The sequence below is a fragment of the Pagrus major genome, chromosome 21, assembly GCF_040436345.1.
Source record: "Pagrus major chromosome 21, Pma_NU_1.0".
NCBI lineage: Eukaryota > Metazoa > Chordata > Actinopteri > Spariformes > Sparidae > Pagrus > Pagrus major.
In genome coordinates this window covers 18,854,418-18,878,286 of record NC_133235.1, presented here as the reverse complement: position 1 = coordinate 18,878,286, position 23,869 = coordinate 18,854,418, and the positions used below count along the sequence as shown (strand labels likewise).

General features: G+C 39.7%; 1 protein-coding gene across 1 annotated transcript; it reads right to left on the bottom strand.

Annotated features, from left to right (window-relative positions):
• Positions 1 to 1,156: 1,156 nt before the first annotated feature.
• Positions 1,157 to 23,289, bottom strand: LOC141016759 (pituitary adenylate cyclase-activating polypeptide type I receptor-like). The gene is made up of 13 exons (XM_073491299.1): positions 23,184 to 23,289; positions 18,770 to 18,866; positions 12,872 to 12,982; positions 12,662 to 12,762; positions 12,482 to 12,579; positions 12,056 to 12,188; positions 10,454 to 10,607; positions 9,852 to 9,912; positions 9,206 to 9,275; positions 9,021 to 9,112; positions 3,674 to 3,803; positions 2,178 to 2,219; positions 1,157 to 1,443 (listed from the first exon to the last, which is right to left on the bottom strand). The coding sequence occupies exons 1-13, from the start codon at positions 23,223 to 23,225 to the stop codon at positions 1,240 to 1,242; spliced, it is 1,335 nt and encodes a 444-aa protein (XP_073347400.1). The 5' UTR covers positions 23,226 to 23,289; the 3' UTR covers positions 1,157 to 1,239.
• Between the last annotated feature and the right edge of the window lie 580 nt (positions 23,290 to 23,869).

Genomic DNA, 23,869 nt, shown 5'->3' with positions numbered 1-23,869 from the left:
TTAAAAAAATAATGAATACAAGGTTTCATGCTTGTTACAAGTAAAAACAACAAAAACAAATGAAAATTCCCCCAAATAAATTAAAAATAGTCTAAAAACAAGTCACTATATCTCACTGAAATGCTACTTTCTGGGTGATTGTGTCTCATATTATGTGTAAAAACATTTATTGACTTGAAATCAGTCAAATAGAGAAGAGAACAAAAGAAAAACTAAAATAAATTTCATAAAATAGCAGAAAAATATTGTTCTATCATAACTTGTTGTTTCTGACACGTCACGACCGCTCAGATTCATCCTGTAACAACTAAGGTTGGGAACCACCGCCCGACAGTGCTCTTTCATTTTGGCACTAAGTTTTTATATATATATATATTTATACTGTGTGTGTGTTTATTTAATACAAACAAATATTTCAGAATATATCGGGCAGGATCTTCTGGGTCCTTTTTACCGTACATGTGATGAAGTCTACAGATTTGGGCTCCAGTTCCTTTTGTTTGAAAAGGTCATTACAATAACTGCATTATGCAAAAAGAAACAAATTCTGATCTAGACACCAAAAGTAACTATTTACAAAGTTCATGAGTTTCTTTCTTTTTTTCTTTTTTTAATATATCTTTTGACATACTCTGTACTTACGGCTGATTGTAGAAAAATGTTTAAATTTAGGATGAAACATTTAAACAATGAGCATTTGTACAAGCAAGGCGAACGTTTGGTTGTTATTTCACTTTGGACTGTTGTGAGATCCAGTCAGGCAACCTGTTTGGCACTTTGAAGCACATTTACTTTACACACCAAACAGCCAAATATGACCCCTACATGTGATGTTTTTTTCTGTCACCATCTCTGGCACCAAATCTACATTACTATTATCCATAAATCAAACAATAACAGGGCGTATATTTAAAATAATTGGTAGAAAGGGAATTTCTAATATCTTTTTTCATGTTTTAATTAATTTGGGTTGTTCATAAAGATATTAAATGTCTCACAATCTACAGAGTCAACTAAAACACTTAAATAAATCTGATTATATTCTATCGTCAAATGAAATTAGAAAGTACGACATCCTCTAATGAAATATCCAGTAAATGCTTTCAGTATTACCTCACGTTTGAAGGCCAAACTACAAAATATAAGAGGTGTGAGGGGTCACTTTGGTCTGTTCTGGTTGGTCTGGATGTACATTAAGTGGAACGGCACCTTTAAAGTCGTCTCGTGCCGATCAGACGCTCAGGTTGGGAGGCTGATGTTGGCGTTCTCCGCCAGTGGGCTGGACATGCGTATCTGGGAGCTGCTCTTGCTGAGGATCGACAGCTGAGTCCCGCCGTTCACTCCACTGCTGGCCAACGAAGGGTGCCGCTGCTGCTTCAGGTCCACAGCAAAGTATCGGTTCACCGTCCAGCTGCGCCATTTCCTCTTGATCTCCGACTGCACCTTTAGGGAGAAACTTCACAAGGTCATTTTTAATGTACTTTAAGCTGTAGGTACAGTACGCTTAACTCGCGTGGGCGACACTTTAAGACACACAAGTTTTTGCCAACAGTTGTCGTTCCTGTGGAGCATTTGTACCTGGTGTATAAAAAGTTAGTTAATGATGACTTGACAATATAGCAAAGCTGTTATCTCAATAAATAAGTCTTTATATTTTACATCAGAGGTCAGTGTTTAGGTTTGACTGGCCCAGTCGCCAGAATAAAAAGTTGGCATTGTACGTTTTCTGCCACAGATACCAAGTAAGTTTTTTGTATTGCTATTTTTACCAACAACAATAGAACATTTACCTTTTTAGTTGTTCCAAAAAATGAAAGGATGTTTGGTTGCCTTTTCATCATTACTTGTTAATGTTAGTGAGCTATAAACTGTGATTTTACAAAGACTACCGGCATCTTTTAAGTTGGAAAGCATTTTCTTGCATGTTACTGAAAGCATGAGTTGATGTCATACATTGAGAGATTGGAGATTGGGTTGGTGTTGACCGTTGGCATCTAGATTATATTGTGTTATAAATAAATAAGTGTTTATACCTTCTAAAAACTAAAATAAGGTTTACAGTACATTTTTACAGCTTTGCGATGATAGTCACTACACACATTGAGAGCAGTCCTGGAATAAATAATGTCAGAAAAAACACAAAGTGAATGTGTTTATGAACCGGGACAAAAGCTTACCTCTCCATTGAGGAAACAGTAGAGGACAGCTACAACAAAGCCCTGAGGAGAAGAATGGAGACATCAAATAAGAGAAAAACAGCTTGAGGTGGAAATATGCTTTCATTTTTAAAAATAGTTGCATCCTTATCAGCAAAGACTAAAGACAGATCGAAAAACGTCTCACTGTGGGACTTGGATAAGCTTTTAAAAATGTTATGCTACTTCTACTGACAGCTATGCTACAAAACAGTGTTTGCTGACAGCTCTGAAAAGCAGAAAGAGGTCACTGAAGCTTCAGTATCCAGAAACTGTAATGTGTCATCATGTCAAGTCTACTGGTCTGTAACATTTTCTATGAACTGCTGTTCAAGATGAAGTTTATATTTCACTCTGAAGATTTGTTTGTTATTTTCCACATTATAGTTGCAGAAGTTGTCAATACCTGATATTCTGTTTACACATATTGGCACAAATATAGGGTCATAAGCACTGGATAGGACGTTTGTATTTGTTGCAGTTAGACTGTATGTTGGCTTATGCTGTTAAATTTGTGTATTTTTTGCATCAAACTCTGTTCGTAGCCGGCTCGGTGATTTAAATGGTGTAATTAACTGAATAATCATCTTGTTTATAGAAAGTAAGAAAATGGCTTAAAATTATTTTCACAATTTTTCAGGTGATTTGCTCATTATTTACAGTTGTAGCACTAAACCTGAACCCTGTCACCCAAACATCAACTTTACTGAGACCTTTAATGTGTAACACTGGTGGAGTTACCCTTTAAGCTGCTGTTATATCGGTTATTTCTAACTATATTACTCAAAATTAGTGAGGTATATTGGGATATTTTAGTGTTTCACATGATTGTTTACTCTGTGACATATCTGAATTGTTATTTTGTGTTTTGTGAATATCATTAGTCCCCAGAAATAATGCAACACATTTCATTTGACTTTTATTGCAAATCCATGCACATGCATATCTGCACCCATACCCCAATATCCATTACTAATTTAGAGAAGTGTAAGCTTGCAGTCTGATGATTAATAATAACAGTATAATAATAACAATTTACCACTCACTCAGAGTGAACTGTTGACTGTCTATTATAGGGGTAGTGAATGAGTTAAGGTGATTTCAGACATAACTTATGTGTGTGTTTACTCAGTTATTGTGTTTAACCACAGACAGTGAGAAAACATCCCTAATTCGACAGCTTGTCGTTACTTCTGTGAATCCAGGTTTGTTGTTGCTATACTAACTTTGTTTTACTTTTGTTTACATAGTTTAATAATTGCTTCCTGCAAAAACTTCAACTTCTTTTTGGGAAAAATGTTTAGGTCGCTGCATAGCTGTGGACAGTGAGGGAAGAAAAGTAGGTTTGAGCATCACTAGCCCTCTCCTAAAGAGCCTCTTTGTATTTATCATTCCATCATGTTCTCTCATTCACCATCTGGGACCTCTCTTTAATTGAAACCGGACCTTCGAGAAGCTGTAAGAGCACATAGAAATACCTGAAAGGATCCCAGCCCCAGTTCAAAGACCAGTCTCTCCCTCTTGCTGAAGTCTTCAGGTGAGAAGGCGAACACAGTGTAGTGAATACCGAACAGCGGGATGAGCAGGAGGGTGGAGCGCGCCAGACGCCTACACACACACAAACACACACAGTTTAATAAGATTTAGGTGTTTCTGATTGCGTTACTGATGTGATGTTATGACACATTTTTTGACTAAAATAGTCCTATGGTTATTTTTAGCGCCAAGGCTGAAGATGTTCTTTATTTCTTTTTTGTCAATAAATCCCATGAAGACACCAAAACCAACAATGAGCTGACCCTTCTAACAAATACTGCCTGTGTAACCAAAGCCTCATAAATCTCATTCTTCTGTGCAAAATAGCTATTTTTGTCTCAAAACACTATTAAAAACACATATATGAACCAAACTGATGCACTGGCTGACTTGTTGCTATATTGCAATGAACCTGGGCACCATAGTTTATTTCTAATCAGTCCCTGCTGCTGTAAATACTCACTGGAGCACCTCATGTGTATCCATCCGCAGCTGAAAATAGTTCCCAACAAATTCACTATTTCCGCCTGTTTGAGTGAGGATAGTTAAAATCTAGAGTGACCAGCTTCTAAAGGAAAATTAAAATTGAAACAATGCATTTGTCACCCGTTTGTAAAGATCTACATATTCCGTAACAATAAATGGACATGGTGGTATTGAGGGATTGTTGTATATTGTTGTGGTTTTGGTCTTTGATGGGATTTGTTGACAATAAAAAAATATAGAACAACACCAGCTTTATTATTATCCTTTAGGACTGCGGTTTGATTTAGTGCACTAATCCATCTTTAGGTGAAGACCGTCACAAGACTGAGACAAGAAACATATAACCGTTGACATGTGAAATATAACCCTGTAGTCAAATAGTTATGTATTTATCTCCTTATCTCTGCAGCAGGTATCATGCAGCAAAACATTGTGTCTCACATAGACACAAGGAATGGAAAAACACAGAAACACACAACAAATATGGAACTGAAAGACATAAATGTACAAACACAGTGCAGGTTTTTACAGTGCAGCAGTGACCCCCAGAGGTACTTAAGGAGCAGAAGAAAAAACTTTATACCCTAAACTCTTTCACTGTGAGATGTTAGAAAATGTACGAACACTAGAACATTTTGTGCTTATGTTTCACCACTAGCACCTTAACCTTGATTCCAAAAAAGTTGGGAGGCTGTGTAAAACACTGAAACAAGTACAAAGATCTCATCAACTTCATTGATTTTTGTAAATATATGTTTATTTTGAATTTGATATAAGCAAAACGTTTCAAACAAGTTAGGATAAGAGCAACAAACGCCTGAGGAAGTTGCTGAATGCTCCAAAAACACCTGTGTAGAACGTCTTGATGAAGGTTCTCAGTCATCCAGGTCATGTTCTAAGTGCTGTATTGTAGGCAACTGGACGCGTTTCAGTTTCTTGAAGGCGTTTCACTTCTCATCCAAGAGGCTTGTTCAGTTTTAACTAACTGGAGGGGAGTCACAGGCTGTTAAACTCTGTGTGTAGGTGTCCTTACAGAGTCGTTAAGGACACGTGTGGGTCGTTGATCCAACCATCCTTCATGTGGGTTTCTAAGGCTAGGTGAGCCCAGGTGTGGATGGTTGTTAATCTGTCTGTGGAGGGAACTCAGCACAGCATTGTAGGTGGGTGATAAATAATGTCTTAGGCCACCTCCTCTGTTCAAAGACAAGTCGTTCCAGTTTGACATAGGTGGATTCCTTTACTCCTCTTTCAAACCATCTGTCTTCTCTGGCCAAGATGTTTACACTGTTGTCCTCAGAGGAATGTTTTTTCTCCTTCAGATGTAAGTGGACAGCAGAGTCTTGAGGAGGAATTGGCCCTCCAGTGTTGTGTCATTCGTTTATTGAGAGGATGCTTTGTCTCCCCAATATACAAATCTGTGCAGTCCTGGCTGCATTGAACAGCATAAACTACAGTACTCTGTTTAAGCCTTGATGTGCTGGTAGGTTTGAAGTGAACCGGGATATGATGTTTATTGAAGATCCTCCTGAGTTTCTCAGATATTCCCGCGACATAAGGAATTACGATGTTGCTACGTTTTTCTGTCTCCGAGAGACGGAGACAGAAAACGAAATTGTGCCATTTATGGAGAGGACATACAGCGAATTACGATGTTGCTATTAACGTAGCAACATCGTAATTCGCTGTATGTCCTCTCCATAAATGGCACAATACAGGAGGGCCAACTCCTCAGGTCAAGACTCTGCTGTCCACTTACATCTGAAGGAGAAAAATCTTTTCTCAGGTACAGGTAAACAGGTTCAATGGTAACAGGTGATAGTATCGTGTTTTACTATCTCAGACGTTCACATGCAAGGAGGGGGCGAGGTTCAACATTTTGTGAAACTCATGATTATATAAAGGATATTACTACATTGGGCTCAGGAAGACTTTGTTAAAAAACATTTGTAAAACATTTGTTTGCAAATGATTGCATTCTGTTTTTATTTATATTTCACTCAGCATCCCAACTTTTTTGCAACCGGGGTTGTAAACCAAATCTGAAAACAATTTACAATAAGATACACAATAATGTGAGTAGTTACTCAGGAACTACTTGGTAAGAATAACTGTAATTTAAGGATGTTATCATACCTGCCAACATTAGACTATGACAATGAACTTTTTACTTTTACTCCTTACATATTTAAAACAGGCTTGTTACTTTAGTTTCAATGCATTTGAGGGCAATTATCGTTTTTTTACGACGTTTTATCAAACCGAAATGTATTTGATGTCCTGGGAATGTGACTCAACAATCAACTATCTCTGGTGCATTTACGAACACCTCGGTCAAATCATACTGACTCTGCCTTTAAGTTTAATAGTCTTTGAATTATAACAACACAACATGATGTTCAGTTAGCTTTCAAATGGCTGGTAAAAATATCCTTCAGAGAGATACTTTTTACTTTTATACTCTGAGTACAATTCAGCCTGTTGCTTTATTACTTTTACTTGAGCAAAGTAGTTGAATCAGTACTTGTACTTTGACCAGAGTCCGTTTTTACACAGGTATCTGTTCGAGTATAGAATGTGTGTACTTTTGCCATCACTGCCTCTCAAAGGTATGTCGGTATCAGCATATATGTTGTCTGATATGTGCCAGTATAATCTTTATTTTTACAGGACATCATGCAGGGAAAGGTGTTTAAGGGTAATTTCTAATTATTAAATCCCCAGTAAAGTTTTCTGTTTCAGTGATCTGATGTCATTTTAGACAATAAAGTTCAATGTTAAACTGTAAAATATCCTGCCTCCATGTCACTAGGACTATACCGTTCTCGGCATCCCCCCCAAATATCAAGTATTTGTCGGGCTCTAGTCCTCACAAGTATAGAAGTACAAACAAGTGTGAGACACAGAGAGAGCAAGTATACATTTGGGAGTTCAGACCATTATAAAAACTCTAAGAACCCCTGGTGTAAAACACACACGACACACACACACATGCGGTCAACACAAGACAGACACACACACACGCAGACACACTTACAGTGTGATGGTGGATAACTCTGACATCCTGCACGAATGCTGAACAGCCTGTGTGGGCTCACTGAAGCATTTCTGAGCACAGCTGCTACACAGCACAAAGACAACACAACAATACAACAAAGACAGTGTCTTTAGGGACACAAACGCACAGTCTCGTACACAATACACACGCGCGCGCACACACACACACACACACATCTTCACACTTGGTCACGCACGCACAGGTCTAAGCAACAGATGAAATGAGATTATCTGCTGGGCCTCAGAAGACGGCGTCCTGTGGGAGCAGAGCAGGAGTGATGTCTGGCTACAGTACAACTCCATAATGAGGCTCAAGCTTCCTGCCAACAGGTACTACAAATGACTAGATTTATATGTATCTGTATTTATAAGCATCTAGGATGACACATCAGTTACACTATTGATAAAGATATGAAAATATATGCATTGCTGTTCTCCTGTTTCTAAATATCAGATATTGTATAATAAAGGGACATGCCAACTGATCTACATTTAAAACAGTAGCGGTTATACAGACCAGACTTATGCAGGCCAAATAATGCTGTTTTTCATCTTGTGTCCAAGGTGTCATGTAGTGTCTGATTAAAGGAAAAAGCTAGTGCTATTCTGTATTTTTCAACAAATCCCATGAGAACACCAAAGCTGACTATGTGTTAGTCCTTCTTTCAATACTTCCTCACCCTGTCTCACACTTATACCCATTCTTACTGTAAATCTTTAAAATCAGGTCACAAACTCCCGAAACCATGTTTGTGGCAAACACCCCCAAACAGAAGGAAATCGTGAGTTTGTTGGGAACTATTTTCAGCATTTGGTGCTCGAGTGACAATTCGTCGCAGCAGGACCTTGATGTAGGGCGGATTCAAAATAATGAAGAAACATGCCACCTACTGTGGTTTATAAGTATGTGTTTTAAATAGTCTTAGAAAGGATAAGTTCACCCAAAAAAGAAAATTCACTCACTAACTACTCACCCCTATGCCGATGGAAAGTTTTGTAGTCTGCAAAACATTTCTGGAGCTTCACAGCAAAACAATGTTGCAGCATTCTCTTAAACAACTGAGCTCTTTGTGGACTCCACTCAGCATGGCGGTGAGTAGGTAATGACTGAATTTTAATTTTTGGGTGAACTGTTCCTTTTAGGCCTTTATACACTTGAGGTGCTTTTTTTGCCGTTTATATTATTTTTTTGAACTGTTGCTTTCATCCTAAGTATTTTCACACTAAAGTTATTGCAAATCGTTTTTCCTGAGCTTTTGCATTGCCAATGAAGGCATCAACCAATCGTGATGTCACGTTATGAGAGTGGCAGACCTGTTGATTGACAATGTGACACCTGTGATTTGGGATGATTACTATAATGTTTACTGACGGTATAACTTAAGCTCTTATATCCATCCGAGCTGTCTTCAAATCCAGCAGACTGCTTTGATAAAAACAATAATTTTACCTCGTAGAACATGAGAGTTGCTGGTCTACTGCCGCCTCGATCGGTTAGTTTTGTTTGTATTTTGGTGTTTTAAAATGTTGCATTTTTGGTGTTGGTATTCTCATGGGATTTGTTGTTACTAAGAGAAATACAGAATATTGCCAGCACAAGTGAATCACATGTTTATATGCACAGTGTACTAGAGATGTTAAAATCCTGTTAATTCACTTAAATCATTTTTATGTACAACATTTCTCACACACAGTGTTTTCTGAAGATGTACATCACTGGAATCAGTGTACTGGATGACGTTAACTTACAGGTAAATGCTTGATTCATTCCCTCCGATATCAGGAGACTGCAGCTTCTGGACCAGGATGACGATTATTCCAATGAAGAGGACGAAATTGATCTGAGGAAAAACAAAACGCAATGACATAAATCTGGAGCACTCATTTAATAAAACATGAGAAAAACTGAACAAACACATCAGGATCTGCCATACCATAATAGAAGCCACAACTGGTCCCTTGATCACCCACCAGAGGGCAGTGTTCTCATTTGTATCCCAGCATCTGATGGAGGAGGAGGATGAGGAGGAGGAGGGGAATATCATTCAGCATGCTCTCCTTCACTTTCTCTCATCACTTGGTAATACACAGCGCCATAAAATATGTCAATCAAGTGGCCATTTGCAGAGTATCGGAAGACGGAGAGAGAGGGTCAGAGCGGAGTGGAGGATTTAAAATGGAAGCAAACTTAACAAAAGAGAATAAAATCTGTAATTTGACCTACTCAGAATGATCAGTCTAATTATTTTAAGTGGTGTTTGTTTACTCACATTATGTATTGTGCACAAGAGATGATCGAGGAATAGATGGGAAATCAACAAAAGCTTGTAACCCTGTGAATTTGCATGCTAAAACATCGGTAGCCTACGTACCTACTCACATTATCAGTTTTTACAGTTGAACACATTAAATGATTTCAACAACACTGTCAAGGTCTCAGCCGTCTTCCTAAATTTAGACTAAATAGACTTGTGAGTGAAATGTACTCAAGTGCCTTATACACCGTAAACATGGCAAACACGCAACATGCATTTCTTCTTTTTCTGAATGTAAAATCTGAAGTCGGAAGAGGAGTTATACCCAGTGTCATGGAAGTGGAGCCTCAGGACTGCCCAGACTGTGACGCAGATGGTTGGAGTTCCTGTAACAACAGTAATCATTGATAAATCTGAGAAAAATACAGAACTATTGTCACAATAACACTCATCATGTCACACATGGAATTAGGATTATAGAATTAGGATTCATATTTGTGTGATTGTAAACTGGATTATTCTGTATTTATCTGTAAAAAGATCAGATAAATGATGACTAATACAAGCTGTTATCATAATGAACAGAAGTGTTTGTCTCTATATAGTGTTGCTACTTCATCTGTGCCTTATGGTGAAGTTTGGCTGAAATTTAAAAGGCTGTTGCAACTATTAGAAACAAAACGGTTTTAACGTGACCTCCAGGATTAAGACATACAGGTGACGAGAAGTTAAAATATCTGGTGTATCTCATTGTACTATCTCTATTCTTCTTAAGATTAAAACACTGAGAATAAAAATCTAAATAAATTGACTTTTCAGAGTTGAAATGGGGTCATGAACTGTTGAATTTACAGTACGAACAGAAGCAGAAGTGAAGAAGAACTGCTTTCCGACATTATTGATAACCGCTCAGGAACGGATACTCACCCCATCCTACGATGGTGTACCAGTAGAAGTAGCGTCTCTCCGGAAAGAAAGTTTCCACCAGCAGAGTGAAGAGATACAGACCTTCGATGAACAGCCAGAAATAGTTGGACATGACACAGTAATGGAAGAAAACCATCACTGCTTTACACGCCACCTGCATGGGGAAAACACAGGAAGAGGCGCATCAGTAGAGCAAAGGCAGAGGGGCAGGATTTAACGCTCAGTCTTTCTTTGAAGAGCTTGAGACAACAAACGTCCTTACACCTGTAAGTCACAGTGCCAACAGACATCGTTGTCACTGGGGTGACGGGGCAGCAAACACGGCAATTAGCCTAAAAATGTAGCATTCAGCAGCTACTGTATGTTTTCACAGTAGAGAGCCACCTACATGTCAGGTGGACTGTAATCTAATGACATCGTGTTAATTAAAGAGTCCATATTCTGAGTGGGGTCAACCAATTACAGCACTGATCTGATTCCTGGTACCACGACGCCATGATGGTGACCTGTGATTGCCATAGCAACAACGGTACAGCAGCGGGTTTGACAAAAAGGGCAGAGTACCCATTGATATGTTAATGAGGCTCTAGTAGAAGATTTCCACTGGCCTTGCTGAAGCCATTAGCGTACCTAATTAGGTTTATTTATCATGGCTGCTTAACAAGAACGAGCAATGTGTTGTTAGCAGACAAAGCCTAAGAGCTTGTTCTGCATTTGTAATCAGGGACGTATTAGTCATCTAATAGCGTGTTTGCTTTTTGTAAAATTTGCATGTGATTGAAGTTCGTACAAAGGTGCATTTCAAACAGAAAGACTGGAGGAGAAGTGTTTCAAGCCGTCTGTCTTTATATCTCAAACGGAACAGGCTTGATCTTATTTTGACATGCGTGCTTTCCTTGAGTGGCTGCACTCGGATGAAATCCTTTAATAGAGATATCTGGAAACTATTAAACCAATAATCTTGAAATCTACCACCAACACTCTTCAACAGACTTCTCATACTGCTTATCCTTGGCAGAATAGGAACCAATTAGAATAAAAAAGGCCTCATTTTGCAATTATCTGCTTCAAATTTGAAATAATGAAAACATTAGCACTGTGACTTGAATATAACCTGCTCATTTTTCCATTAATTTATAACCAAATTACCAGTCATGGTTGTTTTCTTGTCTATTGATGAAAACTTCAGATGAAAAGTCATTTATCTACCACAGATAATGTGTATTTTTATATGCACTTGATTAGTATTATCTCAGGTCCTCAAGTAACTTGTAATAAGAACAGAAGTCGTCAAGTAAACATCACCTTCCATATTTCACCAAACACAGAAGTCATGTGATAATATTAGTCTCGTGCCAATCGACATCTCAGTGATTCTGGGTTGTATTTTATTCAACATCTGTTTTCTGTTGTAAAACAACTGTACAAGTAAGATATTTGGTCACTGCTCATACTGTGGCGATCAGCGTTCATCAGCTGTGCTGTGAGATCGACTATATTGACGATTAAAATGAGTCATGACAGGTTTGGAGAGGATTAGACGCAACAAAAGGTTGTCAGTCCTGTGCGAATAGGGCTTATAAAGGGGTTGTTGTTACTGACTGTGTGAACGAAGCAGTGGTCGCTGTCCTCCTGAGCGTACAGCACACCGTCCTTGATGAAGACGGAGATGGCTCTCAGGATGAAGGACACAAACAGGTTCATGTGAATGAAGTTCCTGGTGCAGTGGAGCTTCCTGGAGAGAAGAGAGAGAGAAAATACATCACATCTTATCTTGTCTTCACTCCTCAGAGTCCATCAAAGCAAATTAATGAATGCAGCTGGGTGTGTTTAACCCTGTACCCTTTAACTTGATTTTCACTCCCATTGTTTACAGCCTTATTTAAAAACTGTTGAAACTGTTGTCATGAATTTTGTCACTTCTACTGTTTTCTACAGGATCTAACAGTAGAAAATGTGGAGAACAGGCATAAGTGAAACAAATTTCCATATGATGTTCTAGTTCTGAGGCCACATTGTGACGCTCACCTGAATCTGCAGAGGATGACCATGGCTGTAGTCAGAGACACCAGCGATGTGCTGTAGCCGACAGTGTACAGGGCCTTGACTGAGGCGTAGTACTCCTCCTAATGTTGGACACAGAGGGTTAGTCATGTGCGTCTGTGCTAAATGTAATAGGAAATGTAGACGAGGTGAAAGAGGTCGTACAGGATCGGTGGTGTTGTCATAGAAGAAGCAGACGTCCACGTAGTGAGGGAACGGTTCGGACCAGCCGTCCTTGGTGCAGTTACGACTGACCTTCTCCATCTCTGAAAGTCAAAAATTTGTCTGCACTGACTTTGGCTGAAGTGGACTCAATGAAATTAGCGTTTAAAATACGAATGACTTCAAATCAAGTGAGACACAGCTAATAATTACCCTCGTCAGGGTCCATGAATTCATGGAAGAAGTCTGGACAGTTGACCACCACAACTTCACCTTCCCTGGCCGCCTGCCAGCAGGTCAGGTTATCCCACATCCATGGACACGCTGAGGAGCAGATAAACAGAAACACGATGAAGTCAGTGTGGAGCTGCTATCAGCATCTCCTCTTTGATTAAGGTGATGAAATGATACTGTTGCTAATTGAATTTGATTTAACTGAATTAAAGCAAGTTGAGGTAATTGAATGGGAGGTAATGAAGTTTAATTCTCAATGATATCTAACATTTTCACGACACCCATATGGACAAAACTGTCGCTTACATGGAAGCAGCTTTCAGATCTAATTACCTCTCCTGAGCTGTCTTAGTCAGCACACATTAACGCTTTATTTTAGCTGCTGTAGCCTAAAAAAGGATCTTTATCTGAATATGTCATCTGGATAAAATACGATCTGATCTTGCCTTTGCGTTTACACCTGGTGTTTTTAGCGCGTTCTTGTTATCCTCATTGAGATCGGATCTCTGTCCTCTGTGAGGAATATGAGGCGGCTGCAAACAAGCCCCAGATTCCCTTTAAAAATCACAGAGTTTTGTGGGTTGCTGAGTGAGGGGAAACCATGTCTGGAACAAATTCTTCATTTTTTTGTCCCCTCTTGTAAAATATGCATATGTAATACTTGATGAAAGTATTGTGTCACGTTGCCTTGGTTTGTTGCAGAACTGGCGTGTAGGCGACTCTGTGACTGGATAAAATATATGCTCTGTTAACAGCAGATCAGCTGCCCAGACGAGTCCCACACACAGTTATTTCTTGCTGTACATGATTCATTTTTCATCGCTTTAACATTTCAAGCAACGTTTGCCACTTTCAGTGCACGGAATAGATGTTAAATCATTAACTAGAGCTGGGTTTTTCTTTCAGCTCTCTCACTTGCTCACTCTCTAAATTTGAACAACAACCTATACTTTACTTACTTAGGACCTACTTGCTTTCACACACGTTCTCGTTCAGTTCACGATGCATTTGCACCTTGCATTAAGTTGCTCAGGTCTCAGATCTTTTGCCACTTTGAAAGCAAGTTGTGAAGACAACACTGTCATAATATCATCTTTTACGCTCATATGGTGAACTTGCTAGCATAAAGTAAAGTATAGTAGTAAAGTAAATAGTAAAGTTTTTTTACACATCCAGCGATTACAGAGCAACATTATCATTCATCGAGAGTCAGGCTTCAGACCACCTGATCAATGTAAGTCTAATATTCACTCTCTTTTAGCTCTGGTTCTGGTTTATACCAATCTGAGGGGAAAGTCTTTAGCTGCGTATCGCTCCGCTATGTTTACCAGCAAGTTGCTAACTTTGCATGTCTAACGTTTAGGCAATAGGTTTGGTGTCAGAAGTGACGGGGAGGAAAAAAGAAAGTTGTCAGTGCCTTCTTCAGCCATATGTATTGCCTACATGTATTTTTGGTTGCCTACAGCCCCGACAACCTTCATCAATCAGACAAGGCAGCCTTTGGTGTAGCCTGAGAAGCATAAGCTGGGGCAAAAAGCCTGCAGAGGACTAACAGTACCACTTGCTGCTGAATTAAGCTCATAGTTCTGAGCGCTATGATGGTAATAAGTGCTGTTGACTCAGATAAGAGCATCATGTTTTATATCAACTCACATCCTCTCTCTCCTCTGGATTTTTGGCAGCTAGACAGTAAGAGGACACCATTCAAAGAGGTTCTACAATAAATATCAACCTGATGCTAAAAAAATGAGAGGGACAAAAATAGGGTTTTGGAAAAGTGAGGTTGACAGCTTCCTGCTATGGCCCAAAACAACACTATGAGAGTGGCAAGAGTGAAACGAAACTGTAAGTTTACAGACTGCAAATTCAAAACAGCACAATAAATCTCAGCTATAAAGCTCCATAAAGATTCAGGTGATAATTCTCTGTAAATAAACACAACTACACATAAATAAAGATTGTGTTCAGTTATTGATTTAATCCAAGAACCAAAAGTTGAATCAACACCTCTGTAGAACTGAAAAACCTTTTTAAAGTAATTTAATGTTTAAATCACTGCAGTGCACCTGACAGTCAATTTCATTCATTGTCTATTAAATCTGACCCACCTGTATCACAAAACAGGCTAGACTGATTTTGTTGGAGCGGGCGAGGTTTGGAGATATTGACCGTAGAGATGTCTGCCTTCTCTTATACATAATGGAACTAGACGGCTAAAAAACACTCAAAGCGGCAAAAAATACATTTAAAAAAGACAGCAAAGGAACTAGTTTATTTCTGCAGCGCTACACCGTACATCGCACAGAAGCATCTAGTCATGGACAAGAGGCAAGCCAACTAAAGTTAGAGCTCAGCCGAGGAGGAGGCCATCCATGTTTACGACCTGCACTGTCACGAGCACGAGCATCTCGTCCATGAGTGGATTCAGGCTTCCTTATAGCTGTGTTCCAGCCCGTCCTCATCAGAAAACTGACCACATGGGTTGACTGTGAAAGCAGCTACTTATGACAGATATTTATGTGTCTTGTTAGGCTGCGACCTCGAGTGGCCGTAGTAATTATTACGGCAGCAAAGAAGGAAGTCAGGTGAAGTAGTAGAGTGAGCAACAAGGTCTGTCTAGGGAGGAGGTCGATGATCGATGGGTTCAAAAAGCAGGAGACTGCTTGGTGTTCGCGTACAGTGCAAAACTTCTCTTCTTCTAACGTTTAACATTAAAATATCAAATAAATAAAACTTTGAGCGGATGACAGAAGCAACATTTGCCCACGTATATGTGAATGTTGCAAGTAAAATTGACGGTACACCTGACAAATGCCAGTTCTGTCGGTTGGCACAAAATCAAAGTAAGTGAAGCTTGTAAACTGGGACGGACTGGCAAAACCAGAAACCTACCCAACCACTGGCAATCGACCAATTCAGTCATTCAGGTATGAAGATGTGTTGGGATGGCAGGTGTAGTTCGGTAGAAAGAAAATAGATCCTACATGAAACTCCTCACAACAAGGTCTGTGGATTCACTTGATTTGGTCATGATTTCTTGAAAGAGACGTTGCTGTTGAGGTTTTTAAAAGTATCTATATTCAAGAGAATGCAGATATCTCTATGGGCGATACCGTCTAAACTCAACAACTCACACCAATAAATAGGATAAATAGTGCTACACGTGAGAAGATAAATTTGTATTTTGTGTACTGTCCCTTATCCAAGCTCCATTTATCCTCCTGTTTTTGTTTTGTTTTGACCTCCTTCGATTCCTCTACATCAATCATTACCAGACTCATACTCACTATAAATCTCATATCCTGTATTTTCAGCTCCCACAGTTTTCATTTCTCGAGTCTCTCTTTCTTTCTGGTTCATTGTCCTTCATCTCCAGCACCTCCCCGCCCTCTGTCTCCTTCTCTTTAGGTTTTACCATGTTATTTCTGCTCGGGCGGTTTTATAGTGCAACAGAGGCCGGTACAAATCTGACTGCATCTGTGTGCACTTGCATTCATTTCGAGTGTGGCTGCATCTCTGTGTGCATGTGTTCCTGGACATGTATGTGTGTGTTAGCAGACCTTTCCCTATTCTGCTTGGCTCTCTAATCTGTTTTGGTTCTGTCTGGTGAGCCGGACACGAAGCCAATTACCTTTTAAAGGGCAAATCTGAGCCAAATGAGCCGCACTGAGCTACAGAGGTAACCGGCTTAATAAAGCACTCTGTCTGCATCACTGGCTATCTCACACAAGATCCCACAGTGCACTGAATCTTCACTGGGCTACACAGCATCCACACACACATACCGCATACATACAAAAAAACATACGGACATTCATTTTTTCGCATTACAGCTGATCTTATCGAACGACTGGGTGAGATTTGTTGTGTTTTTTTGTATCATCAGGTGGAGCTATAGCATCTGCACCTTAATATGATCTATTGCTTTTATGAGAATCATATAAACGGCAAAAATTTCAGCGGGGCTGCAACTTTTTTCATTACTCTCTCTGCTGCTTTTTGTGATTAATTCATGAATTGTTTGGTCAATTAGATGTCAGAAAATAGAGTTTGTAAAAAGGGGACATGATCAAATGTCTTGTTTTGTCCAATGTATTTTACTATTCTTTAGCTTCATTTGTTCAGCTTTGTTGTTCTTGTTCCAGACTGTATCTTCATTCCAGTGTAAGTACATTCACAGCGATAAAAAACTGCTGTCAGATTCCTTGTGTACACATACTTTGCCAATAAAACAGACTCTGATTCTGATTACAATTAATCGATTATCACAATAGCTGCAGATAAACTTACTATGGATGGACTACTTGAGGCGCTTCTAAATTTAATACACCGTTTTGGACTGACAGTCATGTTCAGGTATCAAAATCCAACTAAAATGTCTCTGATATCAATCAAATCCATTCTCGTTCAGCTCTAGAGAAACTGTTGACTGGAGATGATTGATTTCTGAGAGAATAACACCATGCAGGAGGTTTCACATGTTCATGTTGCACTGGTTAAATTCAGCTGGATGCTGATTACAGCACCAGACAGCAAATCATTATGTAGCAATTTCACACAGCCTGCAGACTAATCTGAGGCCAGAGTACCTCAATTAAAAATAATATAACAAATAAATCATGAAATACGCTTCTAGAAATAGATCTTGATAAAATGGAAAAAAGGAAAAAACAATCCAACCAGGCTACAACTGACCAACACTTATCTTTGTCTTTTTACTTATTCATTGTTTTCCTGTTCTCATTTTTCTTTGTCCCCTTTTTCAAGTCAGATTTCTGCAAACCAATCGTTTTCATTTCCTCAACAACGATTCGCTGTCAGCAGAAACACAGAACGGTTCTTTTAAAAAGGGACAGGAGGAAACAAGGGTCAGTTGAAGGGTCGAAGAGGCCAACACGTGTGACTGAACGGTTTGAAAATATAACGCTATAACTAAATGGAGTAAAAAAAGAGACAGAATGCCTGATTAAGACTACAAACTGAAAACAAATTATGTTATTTATAAAGGAAACCTGTGCTCTAATCATCCTCAGTGCCTGAGACATAAAAAAAAGTTTTAAAAACACAAAACACTCCATTAAAACACACTGCAGATCACCTGCAGTTTGCTGTGCAGCACACAGGAACACTGCAGGCCCGACCTTTAAGATCTACACATGAAAAACGAGCTGAACTTACAGCTCCTCTCCTCACTAAACTTGTTATCTTACACTCTAAATCTTTCATGTTTTTTTTTTTTTTCCGAGGAGCCGGTTGCTGTCAGCGAAGCCGTGAGTCACAGTGCAGTCTGGGAGATGCAGTCTGTTGGGCAACTTTGGAGCAGCGGGAGGCCTGCAGCAGTTGCTAATGAAAACTCACAGTCCATAGCCAAGAAAATAATTGCTTCCAGGAATCGCATACCAAGCTTCCTGTTTTGTTGGAGAAGAGACATGGGAAAAATGTGAAAGCAGCTCAGCATGACATTACAGGCAGACATTTGGTTTGTGAACTGTATATATCACCGGATGGTCGTTGTGTAGCGAGCAGCCTTTCAGGGTGATGTATTTATGGTGCGAACACGATGTTAAACCGAACTCATCTTTCATCTTTGCACGTCCCCTCTCTGACCTTTTCAAAACTGATTGGATAAACTGAAAAATGCCAGACCGACGAGTATAAAAACAAGTCTGTTTTTTATTTGTTCCCAGAAAGTTTGATTTTTTGGAGATGCATGACTTTCATCAGCAGTTCTCTGCTTTCCGAGCAACCGAAGACGAAAACAATTCAGTCACAGCAGAGGCATGAAAACCGGGGGCTTCGTGCCAGATCACACACACAGAAGGATGCAGGAACAACACTCACACACATGCACACCCGTACTCACACATCCTCACTTACCTAACTCAAGGTCATCGCTGGGGTTGTGCAGCATGATCCTCTCCATGCATTTCTCATGCTCACGCTTGATTATACAGTGCTCGGACTCTGAGGCCACCTGGAGAAAACAAACAGAAACACATGAAGTGTCACAAAGAATATCGACTGCACCATTGAGAGGTGTGCTAGAGGCCGTGAAAAGCAGTTTTTTTCATCATCAGCTTCTTGCTCTTGCCAAAGGAGCACAACATACGTAGTAATATCTGCCAAAGTTAAAATAAGGCTGGTTATGTGACATCAAAAGTTTCTATGTTTGTGTTTTCCCTCCTTCTTCTTCATTTGGCTTCTTTTGACTCCTCATTATGAGGTCACCACAGCGGATCATCTGCTCTGTGATTTGCATCTTTGATTTGGCATAAACTCTGTGCGCCGGATGCCCTCCCCATATATCCAGGCCAGGGACCGCCAATTAGTAATGCACTGGCATGTGCATCCCCAGTGGCAACCCCGGATTAGGTGTCTTGCCCAAGGACCATGCGACAAGCATGGGCCTCATTCATAAACGGACTTACGATCAGTTTTGACCACGTATAAGTGGTTATATATCAAAGCTTTCTTTGACACAGAAATTAGCTTATCTCTAAGCAAAGTCTAGACTGAATTTATGTGATTTTCCTGCTGGTTATGAAGTGGTATTTCAGTTTGAGACACATATGCCTCCAAGCCTGTGGTGAACTTAGGTTTGTTGCCTGGCTTCAGCCTCTTCTACCATCACTGCAATCTCGTCCTCCAGAAAGTTTTATTTTCTCTTTCTGTCCATGTCTAATCTGGACTTAAACCTCATTTGTGCTGCATTATATAAGAGCAAATCACGAGGAGTAGTATGCAGTATGTTTAGGTGTAGTCAGGGAAATGATCTACCCAGGGGTAGTAGAGTCACTGTGTCTCTATAACTCTGCGTCTCGCTTTCTTAAGGCCAATCTCTGTTTTGCACCCTTTGCTTTCTTGCTCCCCCATTCCTTCACTGTGAAATGATAGGTGTAATATGTCCCAGCCCTCTGAGCCACGGCTGACTCATCACTCTATCTCTGCCCTCCAATATGAATTCACTTCAGGCCTCGCTGCCTAGGTAAGATACGGCATCCGGCGACTGCGAAAATGTCCTAGGATTCACTTCCTTTTTTATTGCCCTGCATGTGAGCAGAATTTTAAAACACTGCATGAATTATGCGAGACATCATTAGAGTTGTCTCCTATCTCATATCTGGTGCGATTTCCAGACAACATCTGTCAGATACTGGACAGAAACTGCTGCTGCCTCACCATGATGGCTAAACAAAACCAAAACAAAACAAAAAAGATATTAAAGGACTTTGTTTTTAATGTTGTCAGGAGGGTTTGATGTTAAAACTGACACTGGCAGTGATTGAAAGAAATAGTTCTTTGCAGCCTTTGTGAGCATCCATGTTGCTAAGCTGCAGGTATCCAGCTAGGAGCCAACAGACTTCCCAGAAATTAAAAATAATTGGATGCAGATGACTAATATCTGTTTGGCATCAGTGCAGACAGAGATGAGAGAGACGACAGGATTCAGTGTGTCATTCATTCATTTATTTAAATACAAGAGAATCCTGGATGGGAGGTCACACACGTCACTGAGCTGGATTAGTATTTTGTTTTTATTCTACTAAAATTACAATCAGTATTTACTCTTGTTTTTTCTATGCTAACCTGATGGCAAAGACATGACCCCACCTATTTTGCTTATACTACAGCTTGTGACGTGACAGTGACTTCCTGTCTACAGTTGGTTGCCTTTTATTGGAAGGTATGACAGATGTTTCCTCGTGAGCAAAAAAATATTCATTTATTCATACAAAATAGTGGAAAACGACTACTTCTTGTCCTTCTATGGACCACTTATTACGCAACCAGCAGAGACTCCAAGGAACCCATAAAAGACGGAGGGACAGGACGTCATTGAATTTACGTAATTGGTGCCAGTTCTGTTGTAGTCAACCGGAGATGCCTGGACAAGCAGACTCAAACTTAACATATCTACTGTGATGAAGAAGTGACTCTACAAAATAGAAGAACACACGTCAGAGAAAAGGCTAATGACTGATTTTTCCAAATGTGCGCATTAGTGGCCTCCAAACACTAATACTAATACTAATATCTAGGTAACTGTGCTGCAGTTAGTGTAGTAGTGAGTGAGCTCCATCAGTCTGGGTTATGGAGACGCAGGTATTTTGGTGTGTTGTTATTTAGCTAATGTTTCATTTGTTTTTAAGATAACATTACCATTTCGTTAATTAAACAATTTATTTGCATTCAAGTTGCGTTACTCTTATGCTTTATTTAAAATGGACTGGAGCCTCTGATCGAGGTCAGTAACAGATAAAAAGCTATTAAATTGACTGAACTATTGTAATACCCCAACTCAACTACTCTGAGTAACGTAATATACAGGGTTTTAAAAAAAAAAATGTATATGGTGACCAGGTATTAGCCACATGTTGATTTGAACACAGCAGAGATTGCTTTGTTCATAATTAAAATATTATTTTCTGATGATAATGTTTGTTGTATATTTCTGCAGTTTTCTGATCACATAATTTGTATCTTTGTTGTTTCACAGCTAAGCATTAGTTTATAGCACAATAGTAAACATTTAATTTCAATATGTGATATTCCTGTTACATTAAATATTATTAGTCCTGTCATTCACTGTAAAGCAGCATCGAAATAAGAGGAAGAGGATTTTGTAACATTTTCAATGGACACTTCACTCGCTACTTTTTCTATTTGCCATGGTGAGCGTTTTAATTTGCCTCTACTTGAGCCCTGTGAAGCCCATTTATAAAAATCAGTCATTAACCTGTTCTCTGAAGTGTGTTCTTTTATTCTGTAGAGGCACTTCTTCATCAAAGGTCATACGGCATAGATCTGTTGGGTTTTTAGTCCGCTTATCGGTGCATCTCCCACAGAAAACTACAGAACTGGCACCAATGCTAAATTCAATGATGTCTCTTATATACTGTCTATTATAGGTTCCTTGAGAGACTCCAGAAAGTTACTGCTCCCAACCAGAATATAATCCAACACATAACCCCTCATTCTTATTTTCACTCTTTGTTTTTTGGTCAGAACATAGCTTTTTAATTAGTGAGCGTTAGAGATGCTGATAAGCAGCTTCTGTCACCTTTGGACAGAGCTAGGCGAGATGAGAGTGGTATCATTTAATCTCCACTAGAAAGTGAATAAGCCTATTTCGCAAAATGTCCAATTATTCCTCCAGATTTTAATCGTACAACCTTTAGTAAATCACTCGTTTGATTAGAAATTAAAAAAGAGAAAGGACACAACGGATTTACCAAGAGCTGGTGCAAAACTGATCGAGGTTAACTGAGGACTGCCGTCGTTTTAAAAAGCTCTAATCTAAAACAGACACCATGACAACATTACATTGGACGGATCAATAAAAGCCTCCTCTCCTCTCCTCTCCTCTCCTCTCCTCTCCTCTCCTCTCCTCTCCTCTCCTCTCCTCTCCTCTCGGACAGATGTCTGTCCAGATAAGCCGTCCATTTTGAAGCTGCAGAACCACATTTCCCTCCCCAAGGCTATTTTCGAGGGCCAGATAACTGAGTAGCTCCCGCAGGACGGCGCATCACAGATAATAAAACTCCAATTTGACGTTGCAGACCACTGGCCCACTGTACAGACCCGTTTGACACACAATAAGTGCATCACAGCAGGCGTATCTGCCACATCAGCCGCTGAAGGTCAGCTTGAGACTGCGTTAGATGCTGTAGGAACACTTACCATATGTGACTGGGCAGCGTGAACAAACGTGTACTATTACTATTTTTAATGGCAAATATAAAAGGATAAAGAAATTTCATCATCTGGATGATCTTGGATCAGTCATGTAATGTTAAACCAAAAACACTTTCTGTCTCCATGAAGCCTCAGTGAGCGAAGTGCTGCTGTGCTGCATCAGTTGAATAAAATCCCTCCCACACATCTTGCACAACTCTCTCATTCTGCTTTTTATTTCAATGAGACCTGCTAATAAAAGTGAGTCACAGCAGATGGATCGGCAGCTCTCCGGTCAGCCGGGCCATCTGTTATTGTTCTAACAGGCAGCCAGTCGTCTTTACACAGAGCTGATCCAGGACCTGTAACGTATGCTGATGTGCTGATGCGGCATATGGTGATTTCCACGCTCCCAGCGCCTGACACAAACACACCCGTTGGAGTGTATGCATGAAAATGAAACCAAATCTGAAGCTGGACAAGAGGATGGATACTCACTCCCTCGTACATGGATATGGTTACACATTCCTGCATGCTCCTGAACACCCACACACACGCATACACACACACACACTTACAGTGCACATCACATATATGCATGCACATGAATACTCACCAAGGGCAGCAGGAAGATTGCAGTCAGCAGGTAGCCTCTCATTGTCTCCTGTGAAGCGCTTGTATCCAAAAGGCTCCACAATATGTGTGTGTATGTGTGTGTGTCTGGGTGTGTGTGTGTTCACAGGGAAGCACTGAAATTGCTCCCCTCAGCGGCAACACACTTCAGCATCAAGGGGTCTGAAATACAACACACAGAGGAAAAAGATTCAGTAAGAGAAAGAATAACAACATCACAAGGGCATCGTTACTGATTCCGGTCACTGAATCACTTTTATTATTTAGAGCCACAGTAAAAAAAAAAAAAGCAGTACACGTTTTTTTGTTTTAAATCTTTACTTTGAATTGGTATTATGTTATGTTCTCGAGGATTGAATAATTGTTGTTAACTGTCGCATTTACACTGGTTGCGAAGTTAGAGGAGCTGCTGGTTCTGAAAGTGTTTTAAGTTTTCCCTGTTAAAAAAAAATATCCTCTGTGTTGATTAAAGGTCCAGTGTGTAGGATTTACTGGCATCGAGCATTGAGGTTGTAGACTGCAACCAACTGAATACCCCTCGTCTCACCCTCATCTACGGTGGCCTCTATAAAAACACAAGAAAGATGAAAGGCCCTCTGAAATCAATGTTTGTTTTGCTCATTCTAGATAACTGGACACAACAGTTCTTAGTTTCAGGCGGTTAGACAT

Bases quoted from the DNA above. Each gene is read 5' to 3' on its own strand.
- LOC141016759 (XM_073491299.1), bottom strand. From the start codon at position 23,225: ATGAGAGGCTACCTGCTGACTGCAATCTTCCTGCTGCCCTTG. The intron at 12,189-12,481 runs GTGAGCGTCACA...TCTTCTCTCCAG, and splicing joins GTCATCCTCTGCAGATTCAG to GAAGCTCCACTGCACCAGGA. The intron at 10,608-12,055 runs GTCAGTAACAAC...TTCCCCATGCAG, and splicing joins ACCACTGCTTCGTTCACACA to GTGGCGTGTAAAGCAGTGAT.